General features: G+C 41.2%; 1 protein-coding gene and 1 long non-coding RNA gene across 4 annotated transcripts; one reads left to right on the forward strand and one right to left on the reverse strand.

Annotated features, from left to right (window-relative positions):
- The first annotated feature begins 5 nt into the window (after positions 1-5).
- Positions 6-3,143, forward strand: LOC112572828. Of its 2 annotated transcripts, none has more exons than XR_003101080.1 (2): positions 6-122; positions 1,147-3,143. It is a non-coding gene; the product is annotated as an uncharacterized LOC112572828 (long non-coding RNA). The 2 variants fall into 2 exon arrangements; XR_003101079.1 differs by having other exon boundaries at positions 33-168.
- A 550-nt stretch (positions 3,144-3,693) lies between these two features.
- LOC112572826 lies at positions 3,694-18,820 on the reverse strand. Of its 2 annotated transcripts, none has more exons than XM_025252728.1 (6): positions 18,197-18,820; positions 8,787-9,184; positions 6,549-6,787; positions 6,179-6,308; positions 4,846-5,055; positions 3,694-4,398 (listed from the first exon to the last, which is right to left on the reverse strand). In XM_025252728.1, exons 2-6 carry the CDS (start codon positions 8,914-8,916, stop codon positions 4,220-4,222), a joined length of 888 nt encoding a protein of 295 aa, XP_025108513.1. In that variant the 5' UTR covers positions 8,917-9,184; positions 18,197-18,820; the 3' UTR covers positions 3,694-4,219. The 2 variants fall into 2 exon arrangements, with proteins under 2 accessions (XP_025108513.1, XP_025108514.1); XM_025252729.1 differs by lacking the exon at positions 18,197-18,820 and adding an exon at positions 11,986-12,212.
- Positions 18,821-20,218: the final 1,398 nt, after the last annotated feature.

Genomic DNA, 20,218 nt, shown 5'->3' on the forward strand with positions numbered 1-20,218 from the left:
GGAGCTAACTCCCATGGCGGCTTCCGAAGGCCTCCGAAAGCGATTTACATGAAAAAGGGAAAGGGTGTTGAATTTGTATTCTGTGTGTCAGTGCTTCGAAGTACTTTAGTCATTGGATTTCGGTATTTTATCACCGATTGAGCTTTTATTTTATGTCATATTCACCTAGTGAGTGTATCACTTTGACCATATTCTCAATGACGTATCTGTATTTCTAATCCCAGTATGGATTTTAATCTTTCTGTGATGTTTATAGACCTGCATTTGCAGAATGGTGGAAACATTTCTCAGATTCATGGACAGTTATACTCAATCCAGTCCGTTAAAAAAAAAAATTCACTCTTGTTGATCATTAACTTTCAAAAAGGGACAGCAATATGTGTTGTTAGAAAGCATGAGCTTAGAAAAACTTATGCATGTTTAATAAAATAACACGATTATTTTGAGAATTTATTGGTAGAGGTAGACATATGAAGGGAGATGGTCTCTGTCGAGAGTCAGATAAAATTAGCTTTTTTGACAAAGACTAATATATTGAAGCTAAATATGCCCTCCCAGCTCTCACATATGATGGATGAAGTTCAGATATGTATGAGGAGTTGGCATGTTTACCTCTTAAATTGTCGATCATTTGGTTCTTATTATTGTGATAATTAACTTATTCCAAATTCAGACATCAGATTTAATTCATATAAATGTTCCATTCTTTCTCTTGTTTGCAATACAAAAGCAGCAAAACTCTCACAATCCTGGCAAAAGAATACCACTTTATATTTTGCACACAACACATTGATTCCAATAAAATGATAAAAATACTTTAAACACAGTCAGGGTGTGGTATGGATTTTGTGTTTCAAGATGAGTAAATGATTACAGCTGTAAAATACAGCCAGCTGTCGTGATGAGGCTTTACACAGAGATCCAGATTAATTAATAGAACAGTTGTGCTCAGGCCAGTTCTTAGCCCCCGCGGGGCCCGAGGCAAAGGGCATGTGCGGGGCCCTCACGCCACGATCACACGGTTTTAGTTGGGATCTAAAGTCATTTTTTTCCTCAGGGATATCTCGTCTTTTATCATTGACAGCACGCTGCATACACATTACAACATAAGCCTACGATTAATTTATTTGTAACGTTCGTCAATAGGTTACAATCAAAAGCGCGGGGCCCCTTGAAGCGCGGGGCCCTAGGCAGATGCCTCGTCCGCCTGCCCCTAAGCACGGCCCTGGTTGTGCTTAAAGGCAGAACTTCTACTGTATGGCAGGAAAGATGGATTTGAGCTGGCGGAGGGAGGTGACGGTGCTTGTGGGGCCAGATGGAAGCAAATAGCAAAGAATGACAACTAGGGTAGGTGGCACAATGTGTGCATCTCCTCTATCCCTTTTAATAAAACCATCTTTCCCACCATAAGTTAGAAGTTTAGTTTATAAATGCTGCATCATACTATGCTTCATGTAAGCTAGAAAATGTCTGTAAAATATATTGCACTTGCACCCCTCTGCCCTGGGTTTCTAGTTCAAAAACACCAGATAAATGCAGCATATGTTGCTTAATAACTATAAGTAATCAATTGCACCATCCAACAACAATAATAAGTAAAAATTACATAAAAACATTTTAGTCGTATGGTAAAACAGATAAAAACAAAACTGATATCAGCTGGGAGCACAATAAAATCTATCTCTTTCGATTGAAAGTGTTTTTACTGTAATTTCATGCTTTCCTACATCGATGATCATTTGACATGCTAGTACTCACAACATTTGAAAATATAAGATCATCCATTGAACCTATTATTCTTTGACTGGACCATGTACATTTACTGGTTTCAGTTATTACAACATAATACAAAATCCTTTAAATAATGATTTTGCCCTTATAGAGGCTCCATATATCCTCTGTTGTTTCTGCACACAGTGTTTGAATTTGTTGGTTTGAACACCTTCTGTCACAAAAGGTAAAACCCCTTACTCCCTGGTTATTCAAGCTATACTAAACACAACTGTGCTGTACTATAACAATATAACAACACAATTATTTTCATTTGAAACACATTATAGGAACATGTTCAGAAAAACTGAACAGACAAAGTCTATAGATATCACATATTTCCCTTCTATGAGTTACTAGTATACAGTTTGCAGTTATTCATCAGATATAAAAACAATTTTAAAAGAATTTTATCTGTCCGATCTGCCAATGTCTTTAACTCTTTGTCTTTTCATGCTCAAAGTTTTGTCACTTCCAAGACACAAACCAGCTTTCACTCCTTTGCTTAAAACAGTAAAATCTTTAGTTTACAGATCTAGTCATTTTCTCAACATTCATGCATGGTGTATCACCAGTCTTTCTTTCATTTGCTTTAATTTGTACCCAAGCTAGCTGACATACTTTTTTTTTTTACATCTTTTTCTAGAAGAGATCTAAAGAATATCAGAATTACATTTCTGTATCATTTTATAAAAACTAAGAATGGATCTGAACATCTCAACTATGAGCCAAAATTCTAGTTACTGCATTTATCCTATTAGCCTATTAGAAGATTCCAAAGTGTTTAACAAAGCTTGTGGTTAATTAAAAATAAATGCCCTGATACGAATACCTAACATTAAGCTAGATCAAAGAGAACAGATCTGTTGCAAGCTGCAACTGAAGAAATACTTGAGTTAAATATACTGTTCTAAATGTTTGTCATATAGAAAGTGCATCCTAACATAATGTACATTCAAAAACTATTGCATGGAAAAGCAGCAACAAAAAACATTTGGAAAATATTTAAAATTTAAACTGCATTTGTGATAAAACATTAGTTAACACTATTTATAAACAGTTTTTTCTTGTAACTTGTCAAAATTGATAAGTTGATATTAAGGTAGCCATTTTATCAAGTGGAACCTTTTTTTATTCTGCAGTGTCTTGGACAACACTCTGTAAAATGAGAGTGCATTGCTACAAAAACAGAACCATTTTAAAACTGAACAATGTTCACAATTGTTGAATGCTCCTGCCTTTTAAGGATCTTTGTACAGCAAGTGTCTGATAGCATCTGGTCTTTGGGCATGACACAGCCGTCATAAGAGAAGAAAAATCACACGAAATAAATAAATAAAGATAATGTTTGTATTTACTTATACAGAAAAAAATCTCAAAATATCATAAAGTAAATTAATTTAAAGAATGTCATATTTGTATAGTTGGTCCTTAATTTCAATTTCTTCTCATAGTGTGTGAGCAATATGATTGTAGTGTGTTTTGTATACTGTATATATATATGACAACTTCTAAACCTTGTAAATGTTCTGTTTAATAAATAAGCCATATTGTATCACTGAAAATGCTTTGGCAACAATAAACTCAGTCACAGCGTTCTTAGTAACATTAAAATGCTTATAACAGTGACACCAACTTCAACAACATATATCACAACGACCCTTCACTCAAAGTGCTCATCACAATGATTTCTCACTCAAAATGCTCATCACAACGATCCAGCCTAAAACTGCTTATCACCATGACCCTACCCTCAAAATGCTGATTAAATAACACAATGCTTTTTCCATCTTTTCCTTCCTAAATTAGTTCATAGCACCGTACATGCTGAAGACTGTCTTTTGAGCAGGACTAAAGCTTCACACTTTACATTCAAAGCTTCTTGTTCAGAGGACATTCATGTTCACATGAACCATTAAAACATGAGTTAAAACATGTCTTTAATAAATAGAGTCACTTTTTAGGCTTTTCAGCTGTCAATATTTCCTCCAGAATTGCACCAAATTAAAGTTTATATACCATAATTTATACAGCTTTGGCCTTCTCGGAAATGTCCAGTTTTCCCAAGAGACTTGTGTCACTTTGGATTTATCAGAATGTCACAAATAAAAGTGTCCCAGAAATTACTCAAGTGAAAATGGTACATTTCTTGCACGGTTTACACCATGTGAGGCTTCAGTTTGCAGATATGGCTGTGGCATTCAACAGGTATGTTCACGCCCAGTAATGTCTAATGCATGCCACAACTTTCCATGACATGCCACAGATATGTCAACTGCACACCATAGAAGCAGCAGTTTGCTCAGCTTCACCCTTAGGTCTACCCTGTAATAGTCATCATTTTAGCTGTAAGCTGCATTGTGGAAGCACCTTTTGTGAAACACGCAGACACAACAGGTGCCCATTGCCTCAACCAGCAAAAGGAAAGTTTCCTCTGGCTACAGGCAAATCAGACTTTGGTCGGGTAGTTGTCAGTCTGTAGGTGATGTTCATATGGTGGGGGAGCATACGGCGGCGGTGCCTCAGGAATTCCATAGACAGATGGGTAAGGCTGCGGTAAGGATGGGTACAGGGAACCAGATTGCAAGGGAGTGTGTTCATCATTTGCAACTTCCGAGGCTGGTGGAGCTAGAACGAAAAAAAAATGATACATCATCATAACATTCCTGATGGTCATTGACTTTTCAACAGGACTATATCTCAATATTTTTTATGTTAGTGGTCGTCAAATAACAGACACTTGCATCATAAAAACATTTGAAAAATAACGTATGACGGATCATGCATTTGTTTTGTTTGTTTTTTGTTGGTGTTGCTGTGTCTTCTTTGATATGGTGTAAACAAAAAGTTTTCACTAGTCATTTTAATATAGGACTGTCTTTTCATATGTCTAAATACATGTTACACAGTGTGAGTTTAAGATACAAAGTGCTATTCTCAGAGATGTGTCTTCTTTGCATGGATGACATCAACCAGTTCAGCCAACACAATGTCTTGTTAACATTAGAGCCAGTTCAGACTGAAACATTAATAATCTGTGTATGTCTACAAGTGAGTGAACCACCGATGGACTACCTGATGGCTGCACATGGTGATTATGGGTGGAAGCGTTGGTGACAACTTGAGTGTGAGCGTAGCCAGGGGGGCGCTGTGTCTTGCAAGGCTTACAGCAGCAGCAAAGAACGATGATTGCTAGTGTGACGATTAAGACGACCACCCCAACGATGATGCCGACGAACAAACCTATTGAGGAAGCCAGAATCACTTGTCCGGACAAGTTGCTAGCTGCAATAAAGAGTTCATTCCATTAACTATTTAATCCCTTCAAAGAGTTTCAATAAGAATTTGCACAAATGTAAGTATGAGTTTTATGATGATGAATACAGGATTTTCAGGATTATTAACTTTGTTTCCAATTTGCTTTATATTGACAAACGTTCTTTGAATCCCATTAAGCAGAATACAAATTAGATGGGGCAAGTGCGGTCACAATCTGAAAAAAACTCCAATCCAAATAGAATTAGGTTCTTGAACTGAACATTGAGCGATTAAACAATATTTGGTTAGTCTTAACTGGCATATATAGCATATATGTGTTGAACATATTATTTAAAAGACAGCCTACAAAAATTTTTTCTTTCAGTTGGTTTGGCAAACTTTTGCTGCTAAAGTCGACAATCATCTCCAAAAGGTAACATATATACACATTATTTCGAAGGCTTACAGGCTTTGTATCCAACCTTTGACCTGACGTGTTTGTTTGTTGTTCTAAACTGCAGAACATATCTGCCCTAATATTGATTGTGTGTATAAAAGGTGAAGGCCATTAGAGGAAATGGGGCATTTTTTTTTTGTTTTTTTTTATCTCTGTGGGACTGCATGTGGAAGGCGGAACTTAACCCGTTTTTTTCTGTCCCCTTTGACCTCCCATGCAACCTTCCCCGCATAAATCACATCTGAGGTCGCTGATCGACTACCTGTAGGCTGCACCTGGTGGTGGTGTGTGAAGGCGTTAGTAACAACATGTGGGGGAGGGTAGGGCAACAACAGCAGAGAACAAAAACCAAACAAAAAAAAAATCTAAACTTTCAAGAAACAGCAGGAGCACTGCTGGGTGAGCAGAGAAAGTTTATCAGTAACAGCGCCGGAGCAAGATTTGAACCACTACCTTCAATAGGCAAGAGATCGTAGACCTGATCTTTGAAGGACATCTTTGAGGTGGTTTTGACTTTTATGTGGGGTGGTGAAGAGAGGAAGGGGAGGAGGACAGATTGCGGAGGAGTATGTGCTGTGGGGGCGACAGCTGATGATTATCAACATGCGGGGGGCCTTCAATCGAATCAACTATCACGTGACTGATAATAGTTCCAATGAGAACTGAATTCAGTAACGAAGCACAGAGACTCACCTTTCTCGACGAGGATGTTGATGTCGTAGTTTTTGTTGTCATTCAACTTTTTTTTGGCGAGCCTGAGTGTGACGTAGCGATCCGATGTGCACATCGTCGAGGGCTTTTCGTCATCACAGGACAGCTTGCGCTGAGAACGCACACCACCACAACAACACGCAAATATCATATACGAATGCAGCATGGAACCATGGATTTGTTTGTTTGCCATATATTTCATTCATTCCCTCTTCTCTCTCTCTCTCTTTCTCTCACGTACACACACACACAATCACCAACACGCGACGTTCATGCAGACCCACACATAAACATACAAATACAAGAGAAGTGCAGGCACGTGCGTTGTTTTGAAACGCGCATGACAGTTTACCCATTCTTTGTCGGAAGAAGACGATCGGTGGTAGATGTGCAGGGTGACCCCACAGTCCACGATGTGCAGTCTATTGAAGGTCAAGCACACCCCGGTGTCTGGCGGTGACCGGAAGGTGAGATTGCAGAACAGTGTCTCGTGGATGGACCCTGTGGCTGAAAACACCTCCACCGTGAACATGTCCTCCTGCAGCGAGAAGGGCTCCTTCTGTCCACAGTGGGCGTAGTTGCTAAAGTAGACTGCACATAAAGAAAATCCATAAAAAATAAAAGGAATTACATCGGCAGTTTTCTTTGCTAAAGGTGACCAAAAAATTAATAAATAAAATGCCCCCCTTAAAGGTGACTGCAAGAAAAATGAAAAGTGTTTATTAAAGGTGACTGGGGGAAAACAAAAACCTATTTTGCTACTGTAGAATGCAAAACATATTGAAGATATGGAAAACGTGGACATATTTATAGAGATAATTGCAAAGAATATATGTGATGTACTTGTTGTAAAGTAGACCAAAACAAATATTGGAAAAGGAGTGTTAATCGCAGAAAGATAAAAATAAATAAACAGGGTGCTACCCGTTAACCGACGTCACAGAAAAATCACAAAGGTCTTCCGGCCTGTCTGCCAGAGAGTACTTTTCAGTTTACCGATGGAGCTGAACAGACCAGGAGTCTCAATTAGTCTCCACCAAAGACTATTCATTTGGCGAGGACAATGAATTCGAGGCGAGAGCTGACATCTTCATCTGTCATCGAGAAGCCGATACACGGACAGCCTCCGCAGCAGGAAGCAGGCGAAAGGCCAGAAAAATATCGCCGCCTCACAGACTGCCTCAGCCTCAACAGTTGTTTTCTGATGTCACATCGCCACCGCCGCTTGATAATGCTGTTGTTTACATTGTAGCAACGCTGGCAAAGGTTGTTATTGATTTCACTCTGCTTTGTCAATGATCATTGTTGTCTGCGCGTGCTCACGTGCCTTTCCTCCGTGGCAACCCTGGCTCATTTGTCCCCCTGAATGTACACTCCATGGTTCTGCACACACTCCAGCTTAAACATCAGAGAGCCCAGTGGAATTATTGCTTGTGTGCTTGTTTGGGTATCTCATTTCATAAATTCAGACGAGGGAGTTTGGGACACGTAAAGTCGTGTTTGCTTTCTCACTATGAAAGCTCATCGGACTGATGTGCTAACCCTTTGGGCATTAAAGTCTGTATTATACCTCTGATTTTTGTCAGAAGAGGAACAAGAGATGATTGGCACCAACATTACGAAATGTATTACGAATGGTAAAGGAAACTAATACTTCAACCACATCCACCACTTGAATGTTTTGAACGTTTACTCTCGGTCCTGTACCCATCTTGGGTACGCAAGAAAATTAGTTTCCCAGTCCTGACTCACCATCACTTGAACCAAGTTTTAAACTACTTTTGCTCCATTTTAACATCGTCTCAGCTGGCTGCTTCAGTAGGTAAAGAAGGCAATGTTCCATTGTGTGATGTAACTCAATCACACACTTTAGTCTGTTACATCACAGATTGTCCATCCATCCTTTCTCGCCGTGTAAGCTTTTCACATACAGAAGCTTCACTGGGAAGGAGGTTAGTGATACAAGTCTTCTTCTAACTGATGCTCTCTCGAAATATTAGCATTTGTGGGTTTTCTGGCTTTGTAGCCCTTGAGTCATCAGACCTGTAAATCTTTCCGAAGTGGTTACAGAAAGGTTGTAAAGTGATGACAAAGTGGTCGTCGAGTGGTTGTAAAATGCTTACAAAGTGATCGTAAAGGGGTTTCAGAGTGGTCGTAAAGTGATTACAAAGTGAGAGCAGAGTAGTTGTAAAGTGATTACAAAGAAGCTGAAATCGTAATCTTTCCTCTGAAAGTTTTCTGTTCTGTGAAAAGATCTGCTGACAGGGATGAGTATTCCGACAGAATTCCATTTGCGCTGTAGACCATCTGGTTGGGGACGGTAACTAATTAGACTTATATCTACCGGACAATGTTTCAGACTAGCTTTTTCGCTGTTGGTTTGAAAACATCAGAATGGACTGTTTCACGAAAAAAACAGAAGGTAGGTCCTGATACCGAAGAGGCAGGAAGGAACAAGACAAAGCAGGAACACACCCAACATCAGAGGTCGAAAATAACCTTACGGTTCCTGTTTTGCGTCTATAAATACTCCAGGAAGCTCCTGTACCTCTATGGTGTGTGTGTGTTTGAGGGAGCTGAAGTCACTTACCCGAGGTGGCCCGAGTTCCTTGGAGGTAGCATGTCATGGTCAGAACCACAGCGAGATGGCGCAGATGGTGCAAGAGTCCCACCCATGGTCCTGAAGCCATGTCTGCTGCTTTACTTGGCATGGTTAACATTGGTCGAGGTGGGAAGGATTGGTGAGCCCGAAGCCTTCACTTGCAAGTTCAGACAATCCCCGCTGTTCAGCTTTACTCACGTGATCATCGATGAAAGTCACGCTGGTCCCTGTGGCTATAACCTCGGCGCATCCCTTGAATTATTGAAATTTCGATCTCTTTTTTAACTGTTCTGTCTTTTTGGAACTGGCTTTGGTGGACGGAGTGGTGTAGCCAACAGGTTTATGGTTGATTCTGCCTCAGATATGTCTTGGCATGTCACAGAGTTCTGAAATAAAGAACATATCATCAGAAAACTCGAGTAAGCTCACAGTCATCTTTATGTTCACCTGCTTTATGAACGAGATCCCAGTCACCATCATGCTCACTCTTGTCGCCTGTGTTACGAGCTAGCTCATTCGGTCCCTGCCATGTTCACCTGGTAGCGGGGACATGTGAAAAGCAGTGCCAATGACATGATCTTCACAAATGTGTTTCAAAAACATGGAGGAAGCACACTCAATAAGGAAAAATTATTAACACTCTGTTTTCTTTCCCATGTAAAGTCGTTGCATGCACACGCGGAAACCTTTGCGGGTCACACCGAAAGCAGTGAAAGAAAGGACTCTTTTCTTAATTTAAGAAGTAAAAAATAAAGAAACTTTTGTCATCTCAGATATTTGGCAGTTACAGATGAAAACGTTGATGTCCGGCAGACAGGCGCTGCGAACAGACTCGCAATCACAGTCAGTCATACCGGGCAGGAACGGCGAACACACCACCACGGGTCCCGGGGCAGACGACTTTTTAGGGCCTCTTTGTATTAATCATGAATTATAGTAGTTTCTTATTTTCCCAGTATACAATTAATGACTCAACTGGAAATATCTACTTGTAAATTTAAATAAACAATAAACAAAAGTGTGCACATCTAGGATTTACTGAACGAGATGAATCCACAGCCTCGGGCCAGGGTATACCAGCCTTCCCTGTCCCTCCTCTTTAGGTCTGTCAATATGTCTTTTTCAAACTAATCTGTTCCACCGTCTATTCTACCTACATTTTTCCATTCTCGTTCTGTTATCTTAATTATTAATTTAGTAGTATTATTACAATAACATAATAATAAAGCACATGGGGCAGGCCGATAGATAAACTTCAGTTTATAGAATACAATTTACTTGAACTTGAGTATACAAGCAGACAGTAGTATCCCATACTCTTTAGACTCGGCAAGAAGATGAGAAGTCCTTTCATACACCATGTCCTGGTATCAAGATGACGAAAGTATGTCGGTTATTTTCAAACGGCTGCCACCAGGTCACGATAAATGAAGGTCGTTTACAACGCAGTTCGAGGTTCTGCGTGTTTCTCCACCCAGCTGTGACCATGGTAAATAACACCACTCAAGTTCTAAGCTCGAATGATTATAGTCATTTTTTTTATTTTGAATATTCAGTATCGGGTAACTTGTATTTATGAATACAGTAAGTCAGAGACATAGCTGGGATATCTGTAAGTTAAAATATTTATATCTGTTTATATGTCTACACTCTAGGTATGTGTATATGTGTGTGTGTATTTTGATACCTTTTTATTTATATTATATATTTATGTTTAAGTCATGATATTTAAGCGAAAAAAATGTTTACCCAATTCGACCACGAGCCAGCAGTGACATTTCGTTCTTGAAGTTTGACTAAGACTGCAATGCCCCTCCACACTATACCGAAATAAAACATTTCCAGTAACATTTCTTCAGTTCAGACCCAATTAACTCCATCCATAACATTTTCCGTTGTTTTAAAAAAATAAAACCCAAAGGCCAGTGCGCGAAGAAGTTCAGTCATGAAGCATGGCTCCTCAACATGAAAATCGAATTACAATGATCTGCTCCTGCCAAGTCCTAAAAGTAAGAGCTTTAAAAAATATCTATTTCTTTTCCTTCGTATGGTGTTTGAAAGGTTGCGAGGTAGAAATAGCTCAGGTATACATACACCTGGCTTTCCCTTCCAAAAAGTTTTCTGCGCCGTTTGCACAGTCTTGACAAGGACACCTTATTTTTTTATTTTCTGTCGCACAAATCAGGTAAATTTTTTTAAATGAAGAATTTATAGAGCTGTGCAGAGAGGAAACAGGCGTGTCATCTTCATTTCCAGTTCTGTCTCTCTCCTGTTCATGGATTATCAAATTGCGCAGCATTGCGAGTAGTGAAGGTTAATACAAAAACAAAGGAGAAATTGAAGAAAGTATGGTTATGTAGGCAGTGAAGAAAGAACAAGGGAACAAGTCAGAACAACTACGCATGAAGACGATGACTACTTCTTGCTTCAGTGATTTTGTCCTTCGTCCGATTCGTTATGTTTTCTTCTATAAAATCCCCGCGAACAGGTGAGGTTTCGTAAACGATACTGACGATCGCTAACTGCGCAAAATAAATCCACAAAACTATTGCACCATCAACAAGCAAAAAGTTTTATTCTTAATTGCAACAAAATATCTGCAAGGTTAATGAGGAAAAGTTCATGAAGACAAGAGAAATAAATATCTCTTTCGGTGTTTATGAGAAAAACAGTGGAAGTGTAAATGTTAAAAACTGTAAAACAAAGAAAACTACAGTTTTAACCGTACATAAAGAAGGAAAGCAATCTGAAAAGCCTCCAGACAGGAGGAAGTGCAAGAAGAGTTCTGTTGATAAATAATTTGATAAATCTTTGCGACACAAGAATTGGCGTTTAACCGGGTGGGGCTTGATGTAGGTTTCGTAGAATATCACAGACATTTCCTTTTCTTGGGAAACCAATGAATGCTTCCTCAAAACAACATGAAAGTAAAATGTTAGATACTTTGACGATTAGACCAAAACAAAACAAAAAATAAACAAACAAAAACAAAAAAAAAACCCCAAAAAAAAAACAAACGTATGCAGAGTGAAGAAAAGAAAAATATTTGATATAACGAATACTTGACAAACTGTAAGTCGCCCCATCAATACTTGTGTATGCGTGTGTTTGTACTTACGCGCATGTATGTGTGTGCGTGTGGATGCATGTGTGAGTGAGTGTGCGCATCAGACTATAAAAAAATTACCTTTTTCCTTCGTTCATTCTCGGATCCTTTTCTTGTTCTCATCACTCAGCGCTCGGAGCAGCAAAAACATCAGTCAGAAAGTCGTTTCTAATTCCTTATTCAAAAACATCCGAGCGCCACTCATGCTCGCCACTCTTATATCTCTTGTGTTAATCTGTCATTGGCTCAAATAATCCTAAAATATTCATGCTCCATTTAGCTCTCTCTCTCTCTCGCGAAGATGATCGTAACATTCATGCACACACACACAAGCAAGACAACCCACACAACCTTCCCACTCCCACCTCCACACCCACCCGTATCACCACCACCCCAACTCCTCTCACCAACCTCCATTTCCCTCACACACACCTCACATTAGACTATTTTAAGAAAGGTCATCTCGCCGTTAATGTCGGATCGACTGTAGGAGGAAAATAGACTAGACGGGTGTCACGTGCACACCCAGATTTTATTTCTTCTCCGCACGCGCTGTCCGCTCGTCTTTTTTTTCCCCCCGCGCGCGATGACCTTCGGGGTTATTCAGGTAACACAGCGATAACCACTGTGACTGTATTTATCCAAGGAGAAGTGTAGTTTGATATACGTCTTTGGCATCCATAGAGTGTCTTGTTTTCCCCGCACGCCATCTCGCCGTGAGTATGCAAACTAGGGATCACTTGAGTGAGTGACGGAGTGAGGGAAGAAGAGAGGAAGGTGAGAAAGAGAGAGAGGGGGCGATGCAGCAACAAGATCCAATGCAGCCTTTCTTTTTGTGACAGACTGACAGTGATACTGTTACTTTAGCAGCACCATTAGGAATTAATGTTACCAACGTCTTTATTACGAGGTGGGTCTCTGTCTTCTCGAGACTCTTTAGTACCTGCACCCACACCCACACACACACACTTATTTTTTTCTTTCTTTCTCTCTCTCTCTCACTCGTTCGCACGCTCACTTCCTTTGTCTGACAGTAGATCACTAGCTCAATAAAAGATACCAGGACAAACTTGTACATGTATTACTAGACTGCTGTCAGACGATTTTTCCAATTAACTACTAAAACGAGGAAGGTGTGGTACCAGCCGGGACATGCCACGGGCATGTACAGGTGGATTGCTGTCTGTCTGCCGAGACCATTATATAGTCTTTCAAAGTTCTCCGCTGTAAGTCTCGGCGAACCTAAACAATGATTGTGACTAAACCGGAAACTTTGTGCACACCTGCCTCGTTTTAGTAGTTAACTGGAAAAAAAAAAAATCACCTTCCAGCAGTCCAGTAATACAAGTTCGTGGACATACGGCTTTGCCTGGGGTGATTTCCGGTTCTATCTCCTTCATCTCCTTTATTATCATCAATTTTCAATCATCGCTGGTACTTTTGATGTCCTTTCCTTAAATTACCAATTTCACAGCTCATGTTCAGCAAACGGGGTTGGGTGGGGTGGCACGACGGTGCGAGTGAAGCCCGTACTTTTCCCCCTCCTTTGCTCTCTCTCCCCTTCTCTCTCTCTCTTCAGTCACGGTCTTTTATTTACATCGGTGTCATATGGCAACATCCAATCAGCATTTAGCAGTTTTCTTTGTCCTGTGCGCAAATTGGAAACGTGGGTGGAGTGCACGCGCGTGGCTTAGCTTATCGCATTTTTTAAAAACATTCAGTGATAAGAAGTTATTTGAATCAAAGAGAAGTTCTGAGTCTGACAAATAATGTTTAGACAGCGGGTACCAGAAACCAAGTAAAACGATGAAAGCAGACTATTTAATACATAAAAGAGTACCTTGTATTCAGCTTCACCAATCATTTGAAAAAAAAATTATATTCTTTTTGGAGGAGTCGGGTGGGGGGGGGAACGATCGAGAGTAAGACACATATATTCACAAAGGATTATAACTCGTGTAAGCAATATTTGTCGTATCCAACACCTATACTCCCTCTCAACTCAATACGAGAACTATATGCTAAAACCTCTCTCTTGTTTACATATGCTATCACTATCTTCAATCGTTTAAGGTTAATAAAAATCACTTTTCTGAAATTTATAGAAAAAAAGAGTGAAATGGAAGGAAAATTCATTTATTACAAAATGTATAAAAAAACCCATTAACAGTTGTTTCAACCTGGCGAACCTAAATAAAGAATGTGACTAAACCGGAAGCGTTGTACATATCTGCCTCGTTTTAATAATTAATCGGAAATGTGAATAAACCGGAAGTTTTGTACACACATGCCTCGTTTTAGTAGTTAACTGGAAAAAATCGTCTCCCAGCAGTCTAGTAATACAAGTTCGTGAGATGTGCAAGAATCAGCTTCCGGTGTTAGCAAGATGGCGAACTGAAGACGTGAGCTCCACCTGTACTTTCGATTCACAGCCTATTCTCACTGAGATGTGCCTGCGATGATGTAGCTATTATTAGCATCAGTCACGGATTTTATTTTATTTTTTTTCTTTACTCGTGCACCTCGTGATTCGGTTGGTGCTGACGTCAGGCAATCATTCGCAGTCGTTGGCGAGGCAGGTGGTGCTGTGAGCCATTGAAAAATATGAGGCGAACCGAACCAGTGGACTTGGTATTGACGTGGCAACACCTGTCATAGTTCATTTTTCCCTTCCTTACACACTGCCTCAGGTGAGAGGCGTGCAGGCATTCAGGCATTACGCTAATACCTTTATGTCTAAGACTACCATCAACATTACCCTAAGGACTGGTGCTGCTTCAGGAAGTAGATTGGGAAACTGCTTTTGATGGATTCCCCTTTCGATGGACAAAAGTTTTACATTTGCTAGTCCATTTAACGCGAGGTGAGGATAACTGTATCGACCAGTAACAGACTTCCCACCATGTGTTTGGCATTTACCAGACTAACCCTGTGATGACTTCTCAACTTTCGGGTCATGCGGGCTTGAACCGGACCAGCAGCTGCAGCCTCGACACAACGCTCCGCTGGGCTTTCATATGGGTGAGGTTTGATGGAGAAAGGGTAGAGGTTGATGCCTCAAATCGTTGTAGGTGGAAAATCCTCGCTTGATGCCCTGTTCGGCGATGAGATAGTTGTCGTGAGTGCTAATCAGTGCACCCACTCTTCTGGCATTCCGCATCAATGTTGCTTGGAAACGAGAAATATGTTTGTTGAAGGATAGTTCGTATCGCTAGAGGAGATTGTATCATAAGGAGAATTTGCGTGACATAAAGAGTCCATATCGCATTCGTATCTCAAGAAACTTTTGCACCACAATAAAGGTTTATATTATAATGAGCTTTTGTGTTACAAAGACGAGTTCGTATCGCAAAGACCGCTTGTGTTACAAGATGTATTCCTATCTCCAGAAATGTTTGTACTATGATATGAGTTCCTAACTTAAGGAACGGTCGTGTCGCAAATATTGCACTAGTTAAAAATTAACGGAAAAGGCATTTCCGTTCACACAGATTTTAAAAAAAAAACTTTAGAAGAATGGCATATATGTGTGTGTGGGTGAGAGAGAGAGAATTGTACAGAATCGGAAGAGAGAGAGAAAAAATTTTATGAAACTGCATTTACAATCGTCATATCGGTGCTAAAGCTCAGCCTCAGAACCAAAGCTCAACACACGGAGCCAGACTGCTGATGCCATGTAGGACTAACAGGAACACGGGTCTTGTTGTGGCCCTAGAACACACCGCTGCACTCGGACAAGCCTACTCTCAAGACGATCTCGGCTTTGGGCCTGTCAGTTCATCACCAAGGTGTGCCTGGCAGACTGTGACAACGAGAGCGATTCTTACATTATGTCAACAGACTAAACACTCTTCTTCCCTCCCACCTCCATCCTCGCCCCCACACGCAGACGTGCTCGTGACATGCACGCATTCATGCGCCTCTACTTCCTCCAGCACGCGCGCCCACGCACGCATCACAGATAGTTGTCTATATTACTAAGATCTGCGATCTCGCTCTGGACTCCCTTGAGGTTATCTGCCTACCTCCGAAGTAATAATAATATTATTAGATTTATAGCTTGTTTCCGACTTAACAGTAAGCGCAATGAAATTTGTAAAGGAAAGAAAGTAAAATACGGAGATATACAAACACAGACTCAAAATGAACACAACATATATAAAAACATAGACCACAACATCTAAAAAAAAAGAAATTACAGAGAGGTAAAAACCCAACATCAAATAAAATAGTCTGAGGTCAGAACCAGTTCCGGCTGTACTTTCGTTTCAGAGCTGCCATAAAGAGTATTTTAGACCTCCTGCATAATGATGTTTTTTTCTCCCTCCCTTATCCTCTCTCTCTTGAATTGTAGTGTGGTTTGGGGCCATCTGGAATGGTAGAAGCCCACTGAAAATGGTAAACAGATGCTGGTCCATTCGGGAGATCGATATGGCTGGTTCAGGTCCATCGAAGCTTGACTCGCTTTCCGCTTGCGCCTGTCCATTAGGGAAGCCATGTCTTCAGAAATTAGGCTGGAAACAGCTTCTCATTATCTCCCCTTTCGCTGCTCTCCTCTGCCTACTCTAGCGAATTTCTACGGCGGAAAACAGAATTAGTTGGCGTATACAGGGGCAGACGACAGTCCGGTGTTTAAGGCAATGGCGGTCCGAAGCATAAGACGTGTAGACTAATGTGTTCAGCACCCGTTTGACACAACTTACTTAATCCCTTTCACCTACCCCAGTTGATCCTACCCTTATTAGAGGCAGCCAGAGGGAAGAGACTGGCACTGTCTTCACAAAAAGCTGGCACGGAGAAAAGTGTGTGAGTCGGACATCTCACTACTGAAGTTCGTAAATCCAATAGACCATCGTTACCTTTTTTAAAACTTTGCTCAGCAATAAATGTTCCTATATGTATAAATTTGTTACACGTTTTTTTTTCGCCAGTTGAACCGAGTCCACAGAGATTTAAAAAGTGTTTCTCCTTATGCAAGTATTGTTCTCCAACATTCTGCCACTTCCGTAAGGATTACTCCTAACAACATGTCCCATAATGCTAGTCCTTTTTCACACCCTTCCTTTTGCAATATCATGTTACTCTCAGCTCTTGCTCTTTGGTTCTTCTGTGTGTTTTCTTTATTTTATTTTATTCTTCGTTTAGCACGGTTGTTTATTCTTTAATGGCTCATATGTTATTTGTTTGTGGTCCTGTCCCTAGTGTGCTGTCCATGTTTCGTTCTTGTTCTTTAGAACTAAAAGCATGCTCCTTGGGAGTGTGAGTATGCGCTTTACAAATTTTGCATTGATTATGATTATTATTATTAATGGCTCCAATTAAGCAACAGCTTTTTCTAATTGAAAACTCAAAACCTTCAATTATTTGCTTAATAGATGTCAGTATGATTAACATTTTATTGCTATAAAGTAAAAGTTGTAAAAAATTTTGAAACACACCTTTTCCTTGAGCATTACTCCTAACAACAGTCCACACAATGATAGCCCATCTTTTCACACACTCCCTCCCCCCAGCAGTTCTTGTTACCGATTCCTCTTTGCATTTTATATATTTGTTTTTATGAGTCATTAGTACAGTTGTTTATCCTTCCGTCCTTCGTATGCTGTCATTGCTCGTGTCTCGTTCTTGTCTCAAGCGCTAACAGCATGTCCCTTACGAGCTATATAAATCACGAGATGATGATGATGATCATGATGATGATGATGAACCTAGTGTTTGGTTGTTCTTGCATGAGTACGAAATATTCTCGTCTAACAACGATTACAAAACAGGCTTATGATATCAGGTAGTGCTGACAGTAATGTGTGTGTGTTTGTACTCGCGTTAACATAGTAAATTCCGGGCTCTTGTTGTAACGCCACACTATAATATTACATTATATAATGTTACAGCTCACATTACCACCTTTATATCTTAATGATAGAATGTGTGATGAGCGCGCATTACCTCGAGTAGAGGCGACTATCGCCGCGCGGCTGCCACTTCCGGACCTTTGACAAGCAAGCAATCAATCGCACTGACATGTTCCACTACCATCCTATTACCCCAACATTTCAATTGGCGAAGGAGTGTATTAAAATCGCCATCTTGTAGCAGATACAACATGTCTCACACTGTTCAAGAGTCCTACCTCTCGGCAAATCATGTACGAACCACATGAACCAGAAAATTGATTCCCTCTTACCACTCACCCAGCCTCCTTCCCTTCCTCTCTTGACTCCCCTGGACGCTACATCGCAACACGTACGGGTACAAAACCGGTTACACAGTGGTAAACAATGACACTAGTTACCTGCATTATCGGCCAAGTCCCGCTGGAGCTTGTCTCCTCTCTGTGGGCCGGACGCCAGGCTGCGTCAGGCTTTGAAGTGCTGTTTACCCTCCTGGGTATCTCGGCACTCGCGAGTTTTTTCTGCTGCCAGACACCGTGGAAATGGTTGTTCACCACCAATACAAACCTACCTACGCCCCCGACACACTACAACGTCGGCAGCGAAGAGGCTGGAGGTGAGCAGCTGGGGTGTGGAAAGGGAGTGGAGAGAACCTGTGGCTGAGCTTTGCAAAACGTATCCCGCCGACAACCATCCAGGTGGCTGCTGGGACGGCGAAGGGAAAAGAAAAACGATTCTGATGTGGGGAGGTGGGGGAGGAATCAGCGCACCCTTAGAAGGAATCATCCACTCCGCCGTGGTCAGCAGCACGGTCAGACCACAGATGAAGTACCCATGATTGTCAGCATTGACCACCGGCGCTGATGCGAGTGTACCTCTGTGTGCTGGATGCGCTCGCTAGTCCAACACTACACGGGTGCCCTGTGTGTCACAGTGTGTGTGTGTGCGTGCGCGCGCGCAGCTGCACTGCTGTTGCTGCTGCTGTAGGCTTCTGCTGTACCAACGCAGCCGCGGCACGGCGAGGCTTGCGTCGATGTATTGACGAAGACGTAAAACCCGCGCATGCGTGTGCGAGCCCTGTGCGTGTGCCTTGCGCGTGGCCCTCGCGTGCCATATCGATGTTGCTGAAGAAGCTGCAGGCAAGCTAGCCCTGCGCTAACGATACCCTTCAAGATGCATGGGCCTGGGCCTGCAGCCTTGCAAAAACCTACTTAGAAAAAAATAGTGAATGTAATGTCAACCCTAAAATAAATTTTGTGACTACATCTTTTCGGAGGTGAAGTGGTGTGTCCATTAGGGAAGAATGAAAACACAAAGAATTAACAATTTTTTTAAATATCTATAAAATGGAAGGAAGTAGACTTCTCAGGTAATTTCCCAAAATCCATCTATCCACCCACCAACCAACTGACCAATACTCTCGCATTTTCACTCAGTCCTTCTACATTCTTTTATTTATTCATTTTCTTACTCGCTCGCTCAATCAATCATTCCTTATAATAACAGTCTTTATGCACCTCATTATATATATATGGCACAATGTCGTTGTCTAGATATATCCACCACGCGCAAACAGAAAGCACCCTGTCCTCAGACTGAACCTCCAGGTGCACCGCCCCGCATCAGGCATCAGATTGCGAGCAGTTCGCTGTAGGATGGCGTCAATGGACGAGGGCCGTGCTGCCTGGGTATGCATGCGAGTAGCAGATAACGCCGACTGAGCATCCTTGTCCTTCTTCCTGCTACTACTGCTGCCTCCGCGACTGGCCGACCACATCAGCAACTCTGTTGCTCCTCGGGTGATCTCACGTGTTTGAGTTATTACTCACGTCCATGCATATACGGAATTCTGCCACAGCTGCATGACTATTGTAATGCAGTGCTGTTTCCGTTCTATGAGCTGTTGCTTGTTTATTGTGTGTTATTTCGGTGGGTGGAGTTGTTGCTCGTTTGTGAATCGGTTTAGAGATTAGGTGAGAGTGAGTCTGCGGAATTTCGCGCTTACAGTAAGACTTATATTTTCGCTAACACTGTAAGGCTTTCATGAGACTCGTTTTAACATTCCTTCCCCGCTCAAGTATACCGAGGGTCTTATTATAAATATCTGTTTGTGTCCGATCGTCTGTGTCGGTCACTGGTTCTTTACTCTCTTGGCGTTCTGTCACTCTCCCTTTTCTTCCACTATTTCTTTCTTTCTTTCTTTCTTTCTGTCCGTCCGTCTGTCTGTCTCACACGCACACATTCCACTCACAGAATGATGGGGTTTTCTTTTCATTGTTTCTTCAAAAGGTCCTCTTGCTGTAGCTGACCGTTACTAATGGTCATAAAGGAAGTATAAAACTGAGCGGAGGTCTTTCCTGTCTTGAATAGAGCTCGGAAAACGTTTCTGTGCTCTAGTAAAGACATTACCTTTTGTCGTAAAC

This window comes from Pomacea canaliculata, linkage group LG9 (assembly GCF_003073045.1).
Source record: "Pomacea canaliculata isolate SZHN2017 linkage group LG9, ASM307304v1, whole genome shotgun sequence".
Taxonomy (NCBI): Eukaryota; Metazoa; Mollusca; class Gastropoda; order Architaenioglossa; family Ampullariidae; genus Pomacea; species Pomacea canaliculata.